The sequence below is a fragment of the Oncorhynchus clarkii genome, chromosome 25, assembly GCF_045791955.1.
Source record: "Oncorhynchus clarkii lewisi isolate Uvic-CL-2024 chromosome 25, UVic_Ocla_1.0, whole genome shotgun sequence".
In the NCBI taxonomy this organism is placed as follows: domain Eukaryota; kingdom Metazoa; phylum Chordata; class Actinopteri; order Salmoniformes; family Salmonidae; genus Oncorhynchus; species Oncorhynchus clarkii.
In genome coordinates this window covers 8,126,325-8,145,304 of record NC_092171.1, presented here as the reverse complement: position 1 = coordinate 8,145,304, position 18,980 = coordinate 8,126,325, and the positions used below count along the sequence as shown (strand labels likewise).

Sequence of the window (18,980 nt, the reverse complement as noted above, 5' to 3'; positions counted from 1 at the left end):
TCTAGGTCCGAAAGGAGACCACTACCTGTCCACTGCATGCATAACCTATTTTTTTCTCCTTTTGTTCTCCCCTCTTTCAGAAATGGGTCTTTCTCAGGTCTCTATCCAGACACAATGAGATCCATGTAAGACATTAGCCATTAGTTTAGCCTCCTGCTTCCAGTAACCTAACACAACCCATTAATCACACTCCCCCGCATGCTTTAATCTCAACCTCAAATCTAATCTTTCATCAATTTATATCCAGGATTATACCAGCCCATGCAAAGCCATCATAAACAATACGCAAATTCTCTTAACTCTTCACTTTGGATCGAACCAAATAACACCACATTCCAGTCACGAATCAATCCGCAGTTGTGGTCCCGGCCCGGGGCATGAATCAACAGTGCCATGGGATAAGCACGTCTGTTACTAGCCCAACGTAAACAGGCAACCGTTGCGTGACAAATCTAAACAGGAACAGGAACATGCCGATCTGCTTTTGATCGGTTTCTGCTGATTCTTCTAAGTTGCAACAATCATATGCTCATATATCCTAATCATCATGTCCTCTGTTTGCAGTGCTGGTGGACTTCAAAACCTCAAGGCAATCACAATGTATGTTCTCTGGGACTTTTTTATACGTTGCATTTGTTCTTATAAAGCATATGGATATGGCAAACATTGATATTCCATTCCTATTGTATTAGATCTGATAGCTTTGCGCAACTATTTGATAAAACCCACAAAGCCCCCTCCCCCTAACTCCTAACCAATGTTCGTGGTAGGACTAATTAGCTAACTACTTAGGACTCACACTTAACCACTCCAGTAAGGATATCAGTAGCTACCACCGTCAAAACAAACTACCACCGTCAAAACAAATGGATGAGTTTAGCCATGGTTAGTTACAGTTGGAATAGAGTAGTACTGTATTTGGTGTACTGACACTTGGGCTACCTGTTCACTCATCAGATGCGATTATTTCTTCATGACTTGTCACTGAGGGATACATTTAAACAGCTTCCAATTTTCACAGCTGTCAACACGCCACAAGTGTCACAACAGTGTGTGACTGTCACAACGCACGCTGACATCAACGTATCAGATGGCTGCACACACAGTTCATAGTGGAAGCCACCCTGATCTCTGTGACCAATGGGAAATACTATTTATACTACTGATATATGGATGTGTATGAATCAGAGACATTGATGTATTATTCTGTTATAGTAATTTATGTGTGCTGGTATTAATGTGTTTATAGGGAGGAAATGGCGCTGGAAATGTCACAACTTCTGGCTTGGTGGGTAATGGAGAGAAATCGTTTTTTCTCGGATCAATGATCACCCAAATCGATTAATCAAATGAATCATTTCCGAAGAATTCAAATGTATTATTAAAATTGTTTCAAATCCTAGTGCGCAAAGGGAAATGAAGAGATTTTACCAAGGGTGTTATCTTGTTGATCAGTTTATTGAATCTTGAAATTAGACATGTCTGCATGCGTGTGTGTATTTTGAGATGAAATCTGATTGTGTACCAGCTGTGGCATTGACCACAACTATTGCACTTTGAACACAACTAACTTCCTTAACTGGTTTAAGTTACTACTGCAGAAGTTACTGCAAACAACAAACACAGTTTTTTCCCCTCGGACATCAATGTATGCTGTTTTCCCTTACTATGGATTCCATAGTAAGGGGAATTGCATGCTATCTAAACTAGCTCTTTGTTAGAGCTAGTTGGCCAACGCACTTTCAAGTCACCGTGTCTAAACTCAATCCCTGGCGACTATCCAGCGCTCAGCCCCAAAGGTCAGGTGAGCTGTCACCACCACACACAACATAGTCTCTCCCTGACATTCTTCTGTCACTCCGGTATCTGCCCAGGCTGGCCCTCCTCTTACAGGGAGGCTTAACGTCCGAAGATTGGATTAGCACCAGAAGACCCAAGGATTCCTTTACAGCGGCCCAAAGCCTTGACCCTGCCACACAGACAGACCTGGAGGGCCGCCCGTAAATAGGGGCCAAATCCTGCCTGTCGGGTTGTTAATTAGAGACCTCAGAAGCATGCTGCGGGAGGCAGGTAAAGGGCTGCAGACTGTGCTTACCGAAGCCCAGGAACACACTGACTAAGTTTAGGTGGGGTGGGGAAAAGGTTATAGGGTGAAATGGTCACACTAAATGGCCACACATCTGCAGTGGGAGTGTAATTGCCTGTGGGATGTCAGAGAGCAGTGACGAAGTCAGACACAGATTTCCCCTTTTTGCCCCACTTAGCACTTGATTATTTTTCTGATTGTTACCAGTATTTTAGTCTTTGAAAATGACCACCGCATCACTATGGCGGCACCGATTCTAGCGGGGATTCCGAGACGTCCCACTGCTCTGACTTTTGAAAATGGATTCCTCTCTTCTCTCCCTTCCTTGTGGGGAATGCAGGGGTCCACAGGTGCAGGCACTCAAAGCCGCCGGCGTGAGGAAGTACGACCTGAGCAAGTGGAAGTACGCTGAGCTGCGGGATGTCATCAACACCTCGTGCGGTAAGACTTTTCCCCAAGGTGGCGAGCTCTCAGGGAGATTCATGATCCAGCTCTGTGCACCTCCATCACTCACACCATCATTAATTCAGCCCCAATGTTAATAATTGAAAATCTGTCCAGTAACGCAACCTCTTCAAATGGGTTTTCGCCCCGCTCTAGACTTTCCTGCCTAGGCATCATTTCCCCTGTAATTTTCACAGATAGCTAAAGTGGGAGGTAATTTCCAGGAAATTGCAACCAGGCCGAAATTGATAGAGGAATTCTATTTGGGTGAGGGTCTAAGATTAAGAGCCGACAGGAGAGTGTACATGCAGCTGCTACGTTGATGAGGGTACAGCATTGTGGCAGAGTGGGAAATTATTACCATTTAAGGTGAATTAGTGTTTTTCCCTCTGTACCCGTTTCAATATAAAAACATGGAGGAAAGTCTTACCATCTCAGTCTGATTCGACATGTGTGAATAGGCGAGATGAATAGGCGAGCTGTCAGTTGGGGAACGCTTCGTACCAACACTTCCCCTAAGAGCATGCTGTGCATCAACCAATGGCAAGCATAGCACAAACACCTCAGACGATGGAAAATAGGGTCTAATCTACAATATATGTGAGAAATTGACATTAAAGGAAAAAAAGTGTATTTGAAAGAACTTGACAATGTTTATTCAAATAAATTATAAAATTGTTTGATAGCCCTGTTTTTAGGCTTTTAAATGATATCAAATTCAACCGTGTATTTTTTCCAGTGATGAAGACATGGTTGTCTCATGGTAGGGTGGGGCATGCAAAATGGGTCAACTTTGAGCACCTCTATCTCCTAAATGTTTTGTCATTCAGTTCCAAAAAGTTACTTTCTGACCACTTCTGCTATTGGCAAATACACTACATGACCAAAGGTATGTGGACACCTGCTCGCCAAACATCTCAGTCCAAAATCATGGGCATTAGTATGGAGTTGGTCCCCCCTTTGCTGCTATATTTGCCTCCACTCTTCTGGAATGGCTTTCCACTTGATGTCGGAACATTGTTGCTGGGATTTGCTTCCATTCAGCCACAAGCATTAGTGAGGTTGGGCACTGATGTTAGGCGATTAGGCCTGGCTCGCGGTTGGTGTTTTCATCCCAAAGGTGTTCGATGGGGTTAAGGTCAAGGCTCTGTGCAGGCCAGTCAAGTTCTTCCACACCTATTTAAACAAACCATTTCTGTATGTACCTCGCTTTGTGCACAGGGGCATTGTCATGCTGAAACAGGAGAGGGGCATCCCCAAACTGTTGCCACAAAGTTGGAAGCACAGAATCGTCTAGAATGTAGCGTTAAGAATTCTCTTAACTGGAACTAAGAATTCTCTTAACTGGAACTGCCTAGCCCGAACCATGAAAAACAGCCCCAGACCACCCCCACCAAACTTTACAATTGGTACTATGTGTAACAGTATAACTTTAGACCGTCCCCTCGCCCATACCCGGGCGCGAACCTGGGACCCTCTGCAAACATCAACAACAGTCACCCTCAAAGCATCGTTACCCATCGCTCCACCAAAGCCACGGTTATGCAGAGCAAGGGGAACCACTACTTCAAGGTCTCAGAGCAAGTGACGTCACCGATTTGAAACACTATTTAGCGCGTACCACCGCTAACTAAGCTAGCTGTTTCACATCCGTTACATATGCATTCAGGCATGTAGTGTTGTACTGGCATCCATGTTACGATAATTAATTATCTCAGGTTCCCAGAACATTCCCTTTAATCTAAAGAATTCACGTGTTTAATTAAAACTCAGAAAATAAAACTTCTAATATTCCATATGTGTGTGTACCCCTTTAAGATATCGTCTCTAGGAAACATGGAAATCTCCTCAAACCCAAAGGCTAAAATCAAACAAAACATTTCCAGGCCTTCTCAATTTGGTAGAAACGTGCCTCTACTCCCTCGCTCCCTTCAAGATTACAGCCCCCAGAAAACATTCCCAAGAGAGACAATGAAGCACCACCCCCTTGACCACCAACACTATTGAAATGATGGAGAGGCAAATAGCCATATTATTAAAATTGTCTGTAGTCGTAAACTCCGGCACGTACTACCGAGACAATTCCCAGCCTAGTTTAAAGGTCCAAGCGTTTCCCCAGCGGGGATTCTCCTTACTCTCTCTCTCTCTCGTTATCTCTGCCTCTCTTTTTCCCTGCATGTCCCCTTATCTTCTCTTTTCCTTTCCTCTCTTGACCCTTGTCACGCTCTCTATCTCCTACTCAGAATTTAGAAATAATTACTATTATGACTTTTGATACGTTATTAGGTCTCACACGCACATAATTTTTTCCCCTGCTGATATCCTTCTTGTAACTTTCTCTCACCCTTTCTCTACGCTTGCCTTCTTACCTTCTTTTCCCGGGATTCAGACAGCCAGGTATTTAACCCTCGACCTGCTGTTTCCCTTGACTATCTACACACGTCTTTATCATTAATTCAAATTTTTCTACATCTAGACGTCTCTAAAATTCGTACTTCCTTCTCCGTTTTGGGCATTAGATTTACCTCTCATCCCCGGTTAATTCCGGGACCTCCTTTGAGGATTTACTACTCACGTTTAGTAAAACCTTGTAGTTACTATGCTTATTCTCACAATCTATGTGTATGTATTTCTATCATCTATGTATGTGCTCTTTTTCCCGTTATCCATTTACTATAGTTGGGAACTGTACATGATACAGACAGCATCTTGGTGTCATTATACTCCTTATAGTGTGCTTTAATATATGGAGTCCCTAGTTTCTAAAATAAAATATTTCACATTCATTTATTCATCATTACAAATATTAATGTGAATATCTCAAAACTACCCTCTTTTTAATGTTGCTTATTTTTATGGAACAATATACTCTTCAAACACATAACATTTCCAGAGTGGGCTCTCTGGTACTTTTAATGATATTACCCATTTTACACATAGAAATTGACGTTATAGGTCAATTAACCAATCACAGCCCTCCTTTAGGATTGCACATTCAGCAAGTCACCGGCAGAGGGAGTTCCGTTTGAATCCATTTACCGTTCACTGTGTTGGTGGTGTTCATAAAATGTATCATAACTTCATAATTAGCAGGGAGCTCACTCTGGAAATGTTATGTACTTGTAGAGTACTGTACATGGTTCCAAAAAATATCTTAAAATGTCTTAAAAGTACTGAATTGTCATACTTGAGAAAAGGTAAAGATACCTTAATAGTCATTCTGCTACTGAGCAAGGCAGTTAACCCACTGATAGGTGCGTGAATTGGACCATATTGCTGTCCTGCCAGAGCATTCGACATGAAATTACTTTTGGTTGTCAGGGAAAATGTATGCAAGGATATTTTCTTTAGGAATGTAGTAAAATACAGTAGTAAACCCCATAAACTACTTAGGTACTACTTCAAAGTATTTTTTACTTATTAAGTACTATACAAAATGCTTAAAATGAATATATTCAAAAAGGGTTGTTTATTTCAGAATCTAAACATACTCCATATATTAAAGCACACTATAAGGATTATAATGACAATAAGATGTTGTCTGTATCATGTACGGTTCACTGATCAGTCTTACAGGAGGCATGTATAGGTCTAGAAAGGGCCTAAAATGGACAATTTCATGATTTTCTCAAAAATGGTTTGTGATACAAATGTAAGAATTTCCAGAATAATTTGAGATACCAATAATATTTTCAGCTCGCTCTCGCCTGGAATCGCTCTAATATTATCTGTACCAAAGTTTTTTTTTACAGAAATTACATTAATGGAGGCCAGTGGAGGCTGGTGACTTTAAAAATGTAGCAGGATGGGAGAGCAACGGTACAGGCACGGAACACACGGAGACGACAAAGTGTGTTTTAAAAAATCGTCAAAGACCAATTCTTTTAACCGAACACCATGCCCAAACCGGACACGTGCGTGCGCCATCGTGCACAAATTGATTTTGCCCCCCCCCACACTAAGCGCGATCACGACACTCGTGATTGAAATGTCAAAACAAACTCTGAACCAATTATAATAATTTGGGGACAGGTCGAAAAGCATTAAACATTTATGGCAATTTAGCTAGCAACTGCAAGCTAAATGTTTACTACTTGCTGTTGCTAGCTAATTTGTCCTGGGATATGAACGTCAACCACATCATTTCTAGTCATCTCTCCTCCTTCCAGGCTTTTTCTTCTTTGGACTTTATATGGCGATTGGCATCTAACTTTCATAATAAGCTGTATTACCATGACCGACCTCAGTTCATCTTTCAATCACCCACGTGGGTATAACCAATGAGGAGATGGCATTTGGGTATATGCTTCTATAAACCAATTAGGAGATGGGAGAGGCAGGACTTGGCACCGCGTTCAGCGTCACAAATAGACCTGACTTCTATTTTAGCTCTTGGCAACGCAGATGCTCATTGCCGCACGCGAGCAGTGTGGGTGCAATGACTGAATAACATGTACGTGTACATTTATTTTGCAACGCGAGCGGTGTGGTCAGCATGTAAAGCATTTAATAAAGTTGTTTATAGTATAATATTATGAGGAATGGGAATGAGAGGGCTACTTACACCGTGTTGGAAAGGGATCACGGCAGTGATTGAATGAGGGTATGAGGCATGAGTTGGTGTTCAGAGACTTGACCAGTGCAGGACAGGATTTGACTGGGAAGACAAAAAACAATAACACAACACACTACACTTAGACAAAAGAGCTAAGAATGAGTTGGTCCAAGCAAGGAGTAAAATCATTGATGTAATAATGTGATTGACTCGACATACAGTAATGAGATTCATTTTATATATGTCCTCACAGTACTTGGAGGGGAAGCATTCAATGTGCCAATGGATGAGCAGGCACATGAAACATGGCTTCAGTTCATGTCAGGAGAAAGTTGACAATGGTAGTGGAGTGGAGTAGTCATCACCTCTTAATCAGGGAACAGGAGGGGATTTAGCTGTAAATATAAATAGCAGATACATTCCATTATAGCTGCGCCATCCTAGGTTTGGACAACGAGTTTCTGTTAAACTCAGACATCTCAAAATTCATAAAGTCAAACACAGATTGCACATCTAGCCCACTTGACACATCAAAGTAGCCCAAGAAACGTTCCTGAATAAAGCCCTGATCATCCACATACCTGACGATAACTGACAACTGCAAGCAGACTGGTTGCAGCATAGGTCCCAGAGTGCGGGAGCAATTTTAACCCCATGGGGCCTGGAAAACTAGGAAAACTCTGGACCCTATAAGGTATGACAGGGATTAATCAGTTGTAAAAAGGTTTTAAATGGGCTATGTGGGACCAGTTTTTACTAATCAGGTCACATGGGGAGGATTAAAACCCTGTCAAAACTGCATCTATCTTATACAGTATTTGTTTATATAAATGATATTTAGACTAGATTAGGTGGGGGATTTCCTCTACCCAGACACATAGACAACAACTGATAGACAATATAACTCACAGAGCTTGCTTTATGCATGTTTGCATCATGCAGGCCTATGCAACTGTAGGCCTTATAAAACATTTTAATAGTTTTTTTAAACTATTATTATGTTGATTGATTAATTCCAGTTAATAATTTGGGATAAAAAATGTATAGGCAGCCTAGCCACCCCAATTTTGAAAATAAACTACATTTGATCACATTCACATTTCAGCATAGGCTGTATGCTCTTATTAGTAGCCTACAGTTCAGCAAGTAAAGCATCATAACGTGCAATTACCTCTGCAAACTCCTTGTAGTTTCCCTTGTTGGAGGAACTTTCCCTCTCATCGTGTCCTCTAAAAGCAAATGCTTGCATGCCCAACAGTGGTGTTGATAAGCCGCTTGAAAAACATCCCTGTATCTTCTTACTTTATCGTTGTGTTGCGCAGTTTGAATACACAGACCTTTGTCTTAATTGATGCAGCTTTTTCCAGGCAGAGTTCGACCCTCAGTTTTAATTCACACCTTTTCCGTGTACCCCAGAGAATGAAAGTGGTTCTTCAACAAAAAGTCCACAACATTTTCCGCAGTGTTGGCCATTCTACCATTCTGGCAGAGAAAACTACACACTAGTGCTGGTAGCTAGTTAGCTACTGAAGTTAGCAAGGCACATTTTATTAAATTGCAATAACTGGACACAAAAATAAAGTTCTAAACCAAGAAAACAATTTATAATATACCTCCTCCATCTCCTATAATTTGAATTGAATAATGTCCAAAATGCTCTTCACTCTTAATCTCGATCCAATAATGTCACCAAGCTTCTCAACACATAGAACCCCCATAATGCTCTGTGGCACAATCCCAATACAACACACTAGGTTCATTCTTTGATCCTAATTCTATGATTGGATAGACAACATGTCACTTCATACTGCAAAAGCTTTGATTGGTTGGAGGACGTCCTCTGGAAGTGGTCATAATTACTATATATGTCTATGGAAGGGGGTGAGGCCTACAAGCCTCCTAAGTTTTGTATTGAAGTCAATGTAGCCAGAGGAGGACAGAAGCTAGCTACACCATGGTGCTACCCCAGAGAGTGCTGTTGAAGTTACTGTAGACCTTCATTGCAAAAGAGTGTATTTTAATCAATTATTTGGTGACACATTAATATATTTACTATAGTTTTATCTAAAAAGGATCACTTTTGTAATGTTTCACAATTTTTTTTTTAATGAAATTTCACTTGAGGATGGTCCTCCCTTTCCTCCTCTGAAGAGCCTCCACTGATGGAGGCATAAAAGATAATAAAGACTTACTCCCATAACCTTAAAGGATGAGTAAGTTACAGTATTTCAGAAGCTAGCAGACTCATTACTTAACAGCAACAGCTGCAAATCCCAATAAAACTACATGATGTTTTGAAGTTCACTTTCCTTGCTTTGTCTAACAAAACTATCATGAATCTAGCAAAGAAGTTTTGTGGGTGCAGTATTTATTTAGTTTCATAGCACTAATGTTAACTATCAAGTCTCTCACACTGGCTTTAGCTGGGGCTGCCCAGGCAAGTCTGGGGGTTGCCTAGCAACACGTGCCTCGCAGGTAGGCAATGTCTAGATGGCACGTGAAATTCCCATGATTTGTGAAAATGTATGGCCCAACCAGCTAGCGCAACAGCTAAAATGAATTTAAAAATATCTATATTTCAGCTAATAGAGAGGAGTAACTAACAATACTACATTATGGCATTCATTAATCATAAAACTATTTACATATAATAGAAATTTGGCTACATATTTGGGAAAAAAATGTTTTATGCTCATTCAATCTGGTTAAGTTCTGTTGATGTCATCCCTGTGTAGATATTGAGCTGCTGGCGGCATGCAGGGAGGAGTTCCATCGCCGTCTAAAGGTCTACCACGCCTGGAAGTCCAAGAACAAGAAACGTGACACAGCCACGGAGCAGAGGGCCCCCAAATCTATCACTGACTACGGTGAGATACCCCATCCTGGGCTATTATGCTACTGTAGGCTACCCTCCTCAACCCAGGATTGTGTTCAGACATTAACACGTTTTGTCTTAACCCCGCTATTACCATTTCCTGTGTCCATTGCAGACATGTTTTCAACAGTAACATCCTTTTTTCATCTGTTTTCTTTCTGTGACCATATTTGACCTTGAAAGTTGTGACAAAATAAAGGAAACACCAACATAAAGTGTCTTAATAGGGCGTTGGGCCACCACAAGCCAGAAAAGCTTCAATGCACTTTAACATTGAAGTGTCTGGAACTCTATTGGACGGATGCGACACCACTCTTCCACGAGAAATTCCTTAATGTGTTGTTTTGTTGATTGTGGTGGAAAACGTTGTCTCCGGCACCGCTCCAGAAACTCCCATAAGTGTTCAGCTGGGTTCGTGATCTGGTGACTGAGACGGCCATGGCATATGGTTCACATCGTTTTCATGCCCATCAACCGATTCAGCGACCATTCGTGCTCTACGGATGGGGGCCATTGTCATCCTATGTGGGTATATCCATGATAGCCAAAATAATGGCCTGCCCAGCATTTTTATACATGACCCTAAGCATGATGGGATGTTAATTGCTTAATTTACTCAGGAACCCACACCTGTGTGGAAGCACCATCTTTCAATACACTTTGCATTCCTCATTTACTCAAGTCTTTACATTATTTTGGCAATTACTTGTACGTCCACACAGAGTACCTAATTGGCTAGCACGGTACTCATTTGCCCACTCGTCAATGTACTTTCCCAGAGGGAAAAAGTCTCACAATTGCATTCATGTCGGATTAACATGGAGGGCAAAAACCCAAGAAGAAGCAGCGATGCTTCAGTGAGCCCTCGGTGGGTTACATGAGGTAAAAAAAACAGTGGGGTTTGTCTTCACAGCTTCACCGTCTCTTCTCCTGATAATGATGGAGGATTAATGTCCACTTTATAAATTGCCTTCCTGTTATTCTTGACATTCAATTAGTGTTCTTAAAAGCCTTGCCCCAAAACCTAGCTCCCATCTGCGTCAAAAGTATTTGTTCCAATTAGACTCAGCTGCCACAACACATCATCGGGTTTAGCTGTGCGCTACCATGACCGCTTGCTCTATCCAGTCAAGCATGATGTATTCAACTCAGACAACAGGGGAGGTTGGAAATCATGTTTCAAGAAAGTATTATTTAGTTACATGAAAGCTACCCAGAACAGATGTTGCTTTCACTGCATTTTCATTTCTTGATGTGAAAGCTTCTGAAAGGCATGTTGAACCCATTTTATATGCCTTTTGTTTGGCTGCAGTTCTCTTCTCTCGCTAATGGAAGCATGTCTGCCATGTAAGAGGGGAGAAAGCAGCTTACCTGGCTTTTCAACCATAGCATTGATTGTGTATTTTATGCCATCTTTGATGTCCCATATTTTCAGAGTTTTGTGTTTTTGCTTCCTTCCACCACCCTATGATTTAATCATTCAACTCAGTCATGTTCTAGCATTTAGCAAATTAATTGCTTCAAACACTGCTGTGTAAATACAGTATTGTTCCTCTTACAAAAAATAAAATAATTCCACATTTATTTGCCTCGGTAATCACACAATGTCATAATAAAGCAGTATTGTGGCAGTAACAAGAACATCAAACCCGCCACACACAGCCCAACAGAACCCGGCTCCAGCCGTGGCCGCCCAGCAGCAGGAGATAGCCATGAACCGCCAGCAGCGCTACTTCCGCATCCCCTTCATCCATCCCGGTGACCAGTACAAGGACCCCCAGAACAAGAAGAAGGGCTGGTGGTACGCCCACTTTGACGGGCCCTGGATCGCCAGGCAGATGGAGCTACACCCAGACAAGCAGCCCATCCTACTGGTGGCAGGTGGGTCCCTCGGGATAGATCAGCTTCATATGTTCTTTATATGTACATCGATGTGTTTGTAATATGAAACTCTGCTCTATGTCATAGTGTATGTTGTGAATGTGGTTATCCCATCCTAAAAAATAATCCCTATTCAATCACGTTATCCTTTCCTGTGTGTGTATTAAATCCTGTTTTTGACTGTCAGTGTCCCTCCTCTCTCACTGTCTTCTCCCCCCCACATTCTTAGGAAAAGATGACATGGAGATGTGTGAGCTAAGCTTGGAGGAGACGGGCCTGACCACGAAGAGGGGGGCTGAGATCCTCCCTCGGCAATTTGAGGAGGTCTGGGAACGCTGCAACGGGATCATGTACCTTCGAAACGCCATCGAAAGCAGACAGGCCAGGCCCACGTACGCCACAGCTATGCTGCAGAACCTCCTCCAGTGAACCAGAGGAGCACCCATGTCCATGGGCTCAAAAAGAATGGAGTAAATAAAGGGAAGAAAGCAGAAGCACTCCCTATTATAGCAGTCTGAGGCTAACGGTTATCTCACTGAGGTCATTTAAACATTTTACTTAGATATGTTGGTTTTGTTTCTTTAAGTTTGTGGGGAATATACATACCAATTTACATCTCGTCCTCAAGCAATGACCTACGATTTAATGAAATGTTTACTACGAGGCCTTAACTATTTTATTGGTATTAATGAGAAGTTTCAGATCAGCCTTTCCTCAAAACAGTCTTAATTGTATATTCATGTTTAGTTGTTAAATGAAATTTAAGCACTGTTAACTATTGTATTTGATTGAATAAATTGTTGCAAATATTTGGCTTTATGACTGGAGAGCTCTAGGAATAATTGATTTTGTTGACACATTTTCAGGATAATGCAGCTGCAATGTTCCTCTGTCTGTAGGGCTGTATTTCCATAATGCTGGGGGCAGGTTGTATCCTTGGATGTTGAATTTGTTGCTGTTATGTTTTAAGAAAGCTTATTTTACATTTTCATGACAATGAAAGCGCACCAGCTCACATCTTTTAACAGGACATTGCAGGACTTTTGCAATGATAGATGATTCATAGGAAGTCAGATAACATAATATATTTCTCAAAAATATCTTGTTTACGACTTTGTCGAAGGCTGTATTTTGAATGTCATCGTTAACCATACAGGAGGTAAATTAGAGCACAAACCTCTTTGGGACATAGTGAAAATATGCACTTTCCGAATATGGCATAGTGAAAGAAATCAGTCAATATTTGTATTCCATAGTGGCAGATTGTATTTACATCTAACTACTCCTTTTTAAAAGAAATTGTAGAATTTGTAAACGTCTTTTCATAGAGGGAACTCCCAAGCGCTTTCTGTTCACCACTAATATAAAACACTAAAAACCGAATTGTCCAACTATTTTAATAACATTGTTGAAAGTTTAATGTTTCTAGGTGTGATTTGTATTGGTCTTTCAATCTAGATTGCTTGACTTTTGCCTATCCTTGACGTTCTGACATGAGTAATTCATCTCATTGTGAACCCCCAGTTATAATTTGATAATGAGTGATCTAATTGTTTATTATTTTCTGTATATTACAATTGTTTTGCAATTCAACTTCAATTGTATGCTGAGTATTGCACTGCAATATAAATAAATAAATGCATTCAACCTTATCATTGTGTAGACTCTAGTTAATAGCAAGACTTGCCCATTAAGTCAGGTCTTCTGTTAGTACCTCACTAAACGGCTTAGACTAGCTAATTGATTACAGTATCTAACAAGATGACTGATGAAAAAATTGTGGTCCTCATGTTGTATTACTGATCCAAATGAAGCCATGAAGGGCAGTAAAAATACAAACTTGACTTTGAATGGATCTTCTAATAATCATGAGAAAATAACAATCCGATGATGGAAAAACAATTGAAATGCATTGTGATTGTTAGCAATTCAATGAAATAACCAATTGATCCCCCAAAAAACTTTGTAGGAAAATACTTTATTTTTTACTATCAAGTGTAAAAAAAATCTTTACAGATCCTCCAAGTGTGTTTTGATCCTGTACTCAAAACACAAGTCATTGGTGGAAATGTATTGACCAGTAGTATAGGACTGACTTTTTCTTCACACAGATGTATTGCTACATTTTTCACCTACACAACACTAGGCTATAATCATATACAAGAGTATTGCTTCAAAACAAGACTGGAGTCAAAGTTCACATTCATTTTCTTTTTTGGGACACTGAACACAAGTTAGAATAACATTGAAACAACCATCTCATCTATGGTCATGATACCACCATGTGTATCAATGTGTAAATAAATTCCTCATTGTGAGGAAAGAAAACAACCTTTGTGAAGGATATACAGTATCTGAAAAACATTCCTAGCCTTCATATTAATGGCTAGGTTATATATTGTACAGTTTAACACAACCCTCTAGTCCAGCATTTAATATCCACACAGCTGTCTGAAATTATGCATCCTATCCTAGGTACATTTCACCATGTAATTCCAGTACTAGAGGAGTCCACTGCCATGACATGAATATACAGCTCAAGTTCAAAGCAACCAAGACTTATGTTGCTTTTAAAGTCTGTGTGTAGACTGGCAAGAGATGAGCCATCAAAGAACAATTACCTCAAGGGCTTCAGATAACGAATGCTTTAACAGGCAACAAGTTCAGTATTCATTTGGTGGTCGCCACAACTGAAAAGGGGACAAGTGAAAAAGGATATACCAAATGTTATTCCATGTCACAAGTTGCATATAAACTTTGTAATCATATTGAAACGTGAAACAATATATCCAAAATAGTGGTAAATTGCATAAATATACCCCAATTAAAATAGTTAAATGATACATGCTTAACGGTATGTCATTATTAAACACCCACTTAAAATAAATTAATATGTGCTAAATGTCAAGAAGTTATCCCTTAATGACTAAAACAGCTGATTATAGCATGCCAGACTAATTTACATACACTAACGTTCAAAAGTTTGGGGTCACTTAGAAATGTCCTTGTTTTTAAAAGAAAATCACGTGTCTTTCTCCATTAAAATAACATCAAATTGATCAGAAACACAGTGTAGACATTGTTAATGTTGTAAATGACTATTGTAGCTGGAAACTGCTCATTTTTAATGGAATATCTACATAGGCGTACAGAGGCCCATTATCAGCAACCATCACTCCTGTGTTCCAACAGCACATTGTGTTAGCTAATCCAAGTTTATCATTTTAAAAGGCTACTTGATCATTGGAAAACCCTTTTGCAATTATGTTAGCACAGCTGTAAACTGTTTTGCTGATTAAAGAAACAATACAACTGTCCTTCTTTAGACTAGTTGAGTATCTGGAGCATCAGCATTTGCGGGTTTGATTACAGGCTCAAAATGGCCCAGCTCAAAAATATGATTTGGTTAAGAAATACATCTGAATCAACCTTATCAATTCATGTCTTACCTTTTAATGATTTTAAATGCTTTTCCAAGGAAGTATTTAAAGTCATATATAAACATATTTGCACATGGTACAATAGGACTCATTCAAACTGAGCCCAAGATCAGATTTTTGGCCTTACCTTGTTGTGTGGTATACGGTGATGTAAATCTACCATTTCAGAGACTAGCTTGTCGTGTCTGGTTGTGTCGCGCTGTCTGGGGATCTGTGTCAAAGCATAAGAAAAACACAGCTTTACACTGTTCATAGTTCAAAAGGAACTCACTAGAAGCATTTTAAAAGACTGAGCAAAAGGGTAATAAGCAGGCAAGCGTTTGGCACTAACTATAATTTCTAGGGGAGACATCATTGAGGGTGGGGGGGGGGGGTTGTGTAATATTGTTCTGCAATGATGATAAATGAGCATTACACCGGACATCTACAAGTGCATGGCTCTATTACTACAGGTAATCTAGCCTTTAAGAGGTTTGGGCAGGTAAATTAAAGGTTGCTGGTTCGAACCCCCAACAACTGCCCCCCCATTGCACCAATGACATGGACGTCAATTAAGGTAGCCTCCCGCACCTCTCTGATTCAGAGGGGTTGGGTTAAATGCAGAAGACACATTTAGGTTGAATTCATTCAAATTGTGCCACTGACTAGGTATCCCTTCCTTTGCCTTCCCAGCATGGTTCGGCATAGAGTATTTTCTTGAAACTGCACCACATCTACCGTAGTAGTCTAAAATGTCTGACCTCAAATCAACCATGGCTTGGATGTTTTTGGGTGCACTGACCATGACCACAAATGATCTCAAGTGAAAATCCCTGCAATACAATAGATATATAATCTGGCCAATAAGTGCAGGGGAATTGAAATGCATGCACATGATTTAGATATTTTACGAATTGATATATAGGCAGACATTTCATCTCTAGATAGTATCATTGAGGGTTCAACCAATTTCATGGACACTGTATCATGAGGATATTTTTTTGCATGGGTTTAGTGTATGAAAGTATATCTCACTGTACAATGAAGCAGTAAAGTGTTCCTTCAGAGTTTGTTGAAGGAACTAACCACCCCAAATGTTTGTTGAAGTCATAAGAGAGTGGAAAGAAAAGGAGGGCGAAAGAGCAGATCATGCAAAATACGAGGAAAGAGAGCTCCTCTGAAAAAAAGAGATTTAATGAAGGAAAGTACTCAGTGCTTTATCTTCAAAAAATAAAACGTATCACATAACAAACACTCGGAGAGCACGCACCGCGTCTCAACCTATTGGTCTTCCTCGGGCAATGCGTTGCGTGCTCACTGAGTGTTTTCTTAAGCCTTTCTTTATGTAATTGGTTCTGGATATTTTTAAGATATACCACAGAACATTTTTGTTGTGAGTACTTTACTTCCTTAAAGCTTTACTTTAAATCTCAAAGATTTAAGCTCTTCTTTTTTCTTATTTTGTCAACCCTATTCTTACTATAGAAAGGATACTAAGTTATTTCCTGGGGCTCGTAATAATAATTTGTCATAAGCAGAGTCAGTAGATATTAGGTGATTGCTTAAGGTTTGAACTAGTAGTATTCGTTTATTTAGAACGTGGGGCCAATTGAGCTTTATAGATTAGCTCAATACTTAGATGTACATTTTCAATTGAGCGAAAAGCTCCTTGCTCTGTTCGGGAAGAACCAGCACAACTACTCCATGTTGATGGGGTACTTATGCTGGATACTTGAGTCAAGACACCATTGTCATTTTCAAAAAAAAAAGGATTCACTCAATGTGTTCCCAAAGGCATAGGGAGCTAGAGTGTGCCTATAATATGAAGCAGATACGGCTGTAATAACAAAGCTGTGAAACGACAACCTGGTAGAGCTATCGGAGGCAAAACTCTCTAAAACAAATAAAGGTTCAAAAAGGCCTGCTTACACCAAAGTCACGGTCTTTCGGGTCCCGATACATTTCTTGTTTATGAATACCAAGATGCCTATGATGGCACAAACCAAGGTAAGGCTTCCCACCAGCAAGGCTATGGAAATGGTTGGGTCTACAGGCAGCAACACGAGCTCATTGCAGCGCACTCCGTGATAGTGCCAGTATTTCCCGACAGGACATCTAAATGTTAAAGAGAAAACAGGATTAGAGTCAACCCTATCAGCTGTTGGTCTTCTACTATGGTAACAATACATCAAAAAGCCTTTTTACTGCTAGACAACATCAAGAAGAGCTGTTGTCAGGGTTTCAATTTGTAAGTGGTGAGTACCGCAGGAGGTTGGTGGCACCTTAATTGGGGAGGACAGGTTCATGGTAATGGCTGGAGCGGTATGAGTGGAGTGGTATCAAATACATCAAACATGGTTTGATGCCACTCCATTCGCTCCATTCCAGCCATTATTATGAGCCGTCCTCCCCTCGGCAGCATCCACTGGTTAGGACCATAGCTATCTCTGTTTGCGTGATCCTTTAGCTCGGTGGTACCTGCAGGTGGCTCCATGGCCCTGGATGATGTCACAAAGGCCCCCGTTGAAGCAGTAGTGTGGCTCCAGGTTACAAATACTCTGGCAGGGCAGGCCATCCGTAGTGCTGTACCCAGGGTCACACAAACACTCAGCCTCCTGAGTCCAACTGTTTACCACACATTGGGAAAACTCATTGCAGGCCAAGAACTTGCAGGGAGTTGCTTGGTCAGCTGAAATGAGTAAGAAGATAAATCATTTGCATTAATTAAATGCTGTCCGCCTGTCTCTCCCTGTTTTGTTCCTTCATTGTCCTCACATGCAAAGGACAAACTAGAGGACACATTGATTGATGTGAATGAAGGCGTCTGCTTTAAATAAGGTGCAGGTGATTCGGTTTCAGCCGGAGAAGTGCTTGTGAGGCTTTATTGGAGAATAATTTTTGACATGATTCGCAGAGGACAAAGCTGTGGCATGCATTCTTTTGACCTTTCCAGATTGAGCGTTCTAGAAGTACAGTATAATTAAGACATGGGACCTCTGGTACGCCATAACTTAGATAGGAGCTGATTCTGTCTATGATATCCCCCATCACATAGGAGAGTGAGGACTTTCTGAGGCCAATATAGATATAGAGAGAGATATCTTACCAGGTTCTATGTCCAGGTAGCGACTGTCAATCTCAATGTCTAGTCGTTTAGACGCAGTGTTGCAGAAGTCTTCGAGCACACAGTGCACGGCCTGTGTCACGTTATGTGGCACATCTTTGTCTAATTTCATCTTGCTGTTCACCACAACACTACCATTCCTGAAGTTGAGGATTTCCAATTGCTTAAATCCTGTCAAATTAGATTGCAGATATGGGAGAATCTGGAAAAGAGGGAAAAGAACAAAATGTTGTATGTATAGAGCACACATTTAATGCTTCGTCAATTTTCTTTTAGTCACATTTGTCTTTCCACTCTCTCATGGTAATTTGACTACTATTTCTGTTGACATTCAAAACTATCTGATTTGATTCGCTTTTAGTTTCAATAAAATGGCAAACATACCATTTCGATCCGAAATGATTATGGTCATTTGGGACACGGTATGACAATTTGACATACAGTATTTTACATGAAGGTCATCTTTAAAAATCATCACCAATGCCATCTCGACGAAGGACTAGTGAATTAAAATCTGGCTCCTGGGAGCATAAAAGTTCAATTGAATGTTTTATTAAAAAGTTCCACTTTTTTTGTCTCTCATTTGACCTTTTCAT

The 18,980-nt window shown here is 40.5% G+C and overlaps 2 protein-coding genes across 4 annotated transcripts in view; one reads left to right on the top strand and one right to left on the bottom strand.

Moving 5' to 3' along the window:
* LOC139383367 (unconventional myosin-VI-like) overlaps nucleotides 1-13,493 on the top strand; it is a 91,609-nt gene extending 78,116 nt beyond the window's left edge. For 2 of the 3 annotated variants that reach the window (XM_071127883.1, XM_071127882.1), the window contains exons 29-32: nucleotides 2,427-2,527; nucleotides 9,821-9,952; nucleotides 11,623-11,841; nucleotides 12,071-13,493. In XM_071127883.1, the coding sequence (XP_070983984.1) occupies nucleotides 2,427-2,527; nucleotides 9,821-9,952; nucleotides 11,623-11,841; nucleotides 12,071-12,270 (652 nt within the window). In that variant the 3' untranslated portion in view covers nucleotides 12,271-13,493. Of the gene's footprint in view, nucleotides 1-80; nucleotides 126-564; nucleotides 601-1,249; nucleotides 1,289-2,426; nucleotides 2,528-9,820; nucleotides 9,953-11,622; nucleotides 11,842-12,070 lie in introns of all 3 variants that reach the window. The other variant, XM_071127884.1, reaches the window with a different exon arrangement.
* Nucleotides 13,494-14,488: 995 nt separating this feature from the next.
* LOC139383279 (interphotoreceptor matrix proteoglycan 1-like) overlaps nucleotides 14,489-18,980 on the bottom strand; it is a 37,486-nt gene continuing 32,994 nt past the window's right edge. The window contains exons 12-16 of the mRNA XM_071127726.1: nucleotides 18,367-18,586; nucleotides 17,739-17,949; nucleotides 17,190-17,375; nucleotides 15,409-15,492; nucleotides 14,489-14,531 (exon numbers count right to left, since the gene is read on the bottom strand). Coding sequence (XP_070983827.1) covers nucleotides 15,453-15,492; nucleotides 17,190-17,375; nucleotides 17,739-17,949; nucleotides 18,367-18,586 — 657 coding nt within the window. The 3' untranslated portion in view covers nucleotides 14,489-14,531; nucleotides 15,409-15,452. The remainder of the gene's footprint in view (nucleotides 14,532-15,408; nucleotides 15,493-17,189; nucleotides 17,376-17,738; nucleotides 17,950-18,366; nucleotides 18,587-18,980) is intronic.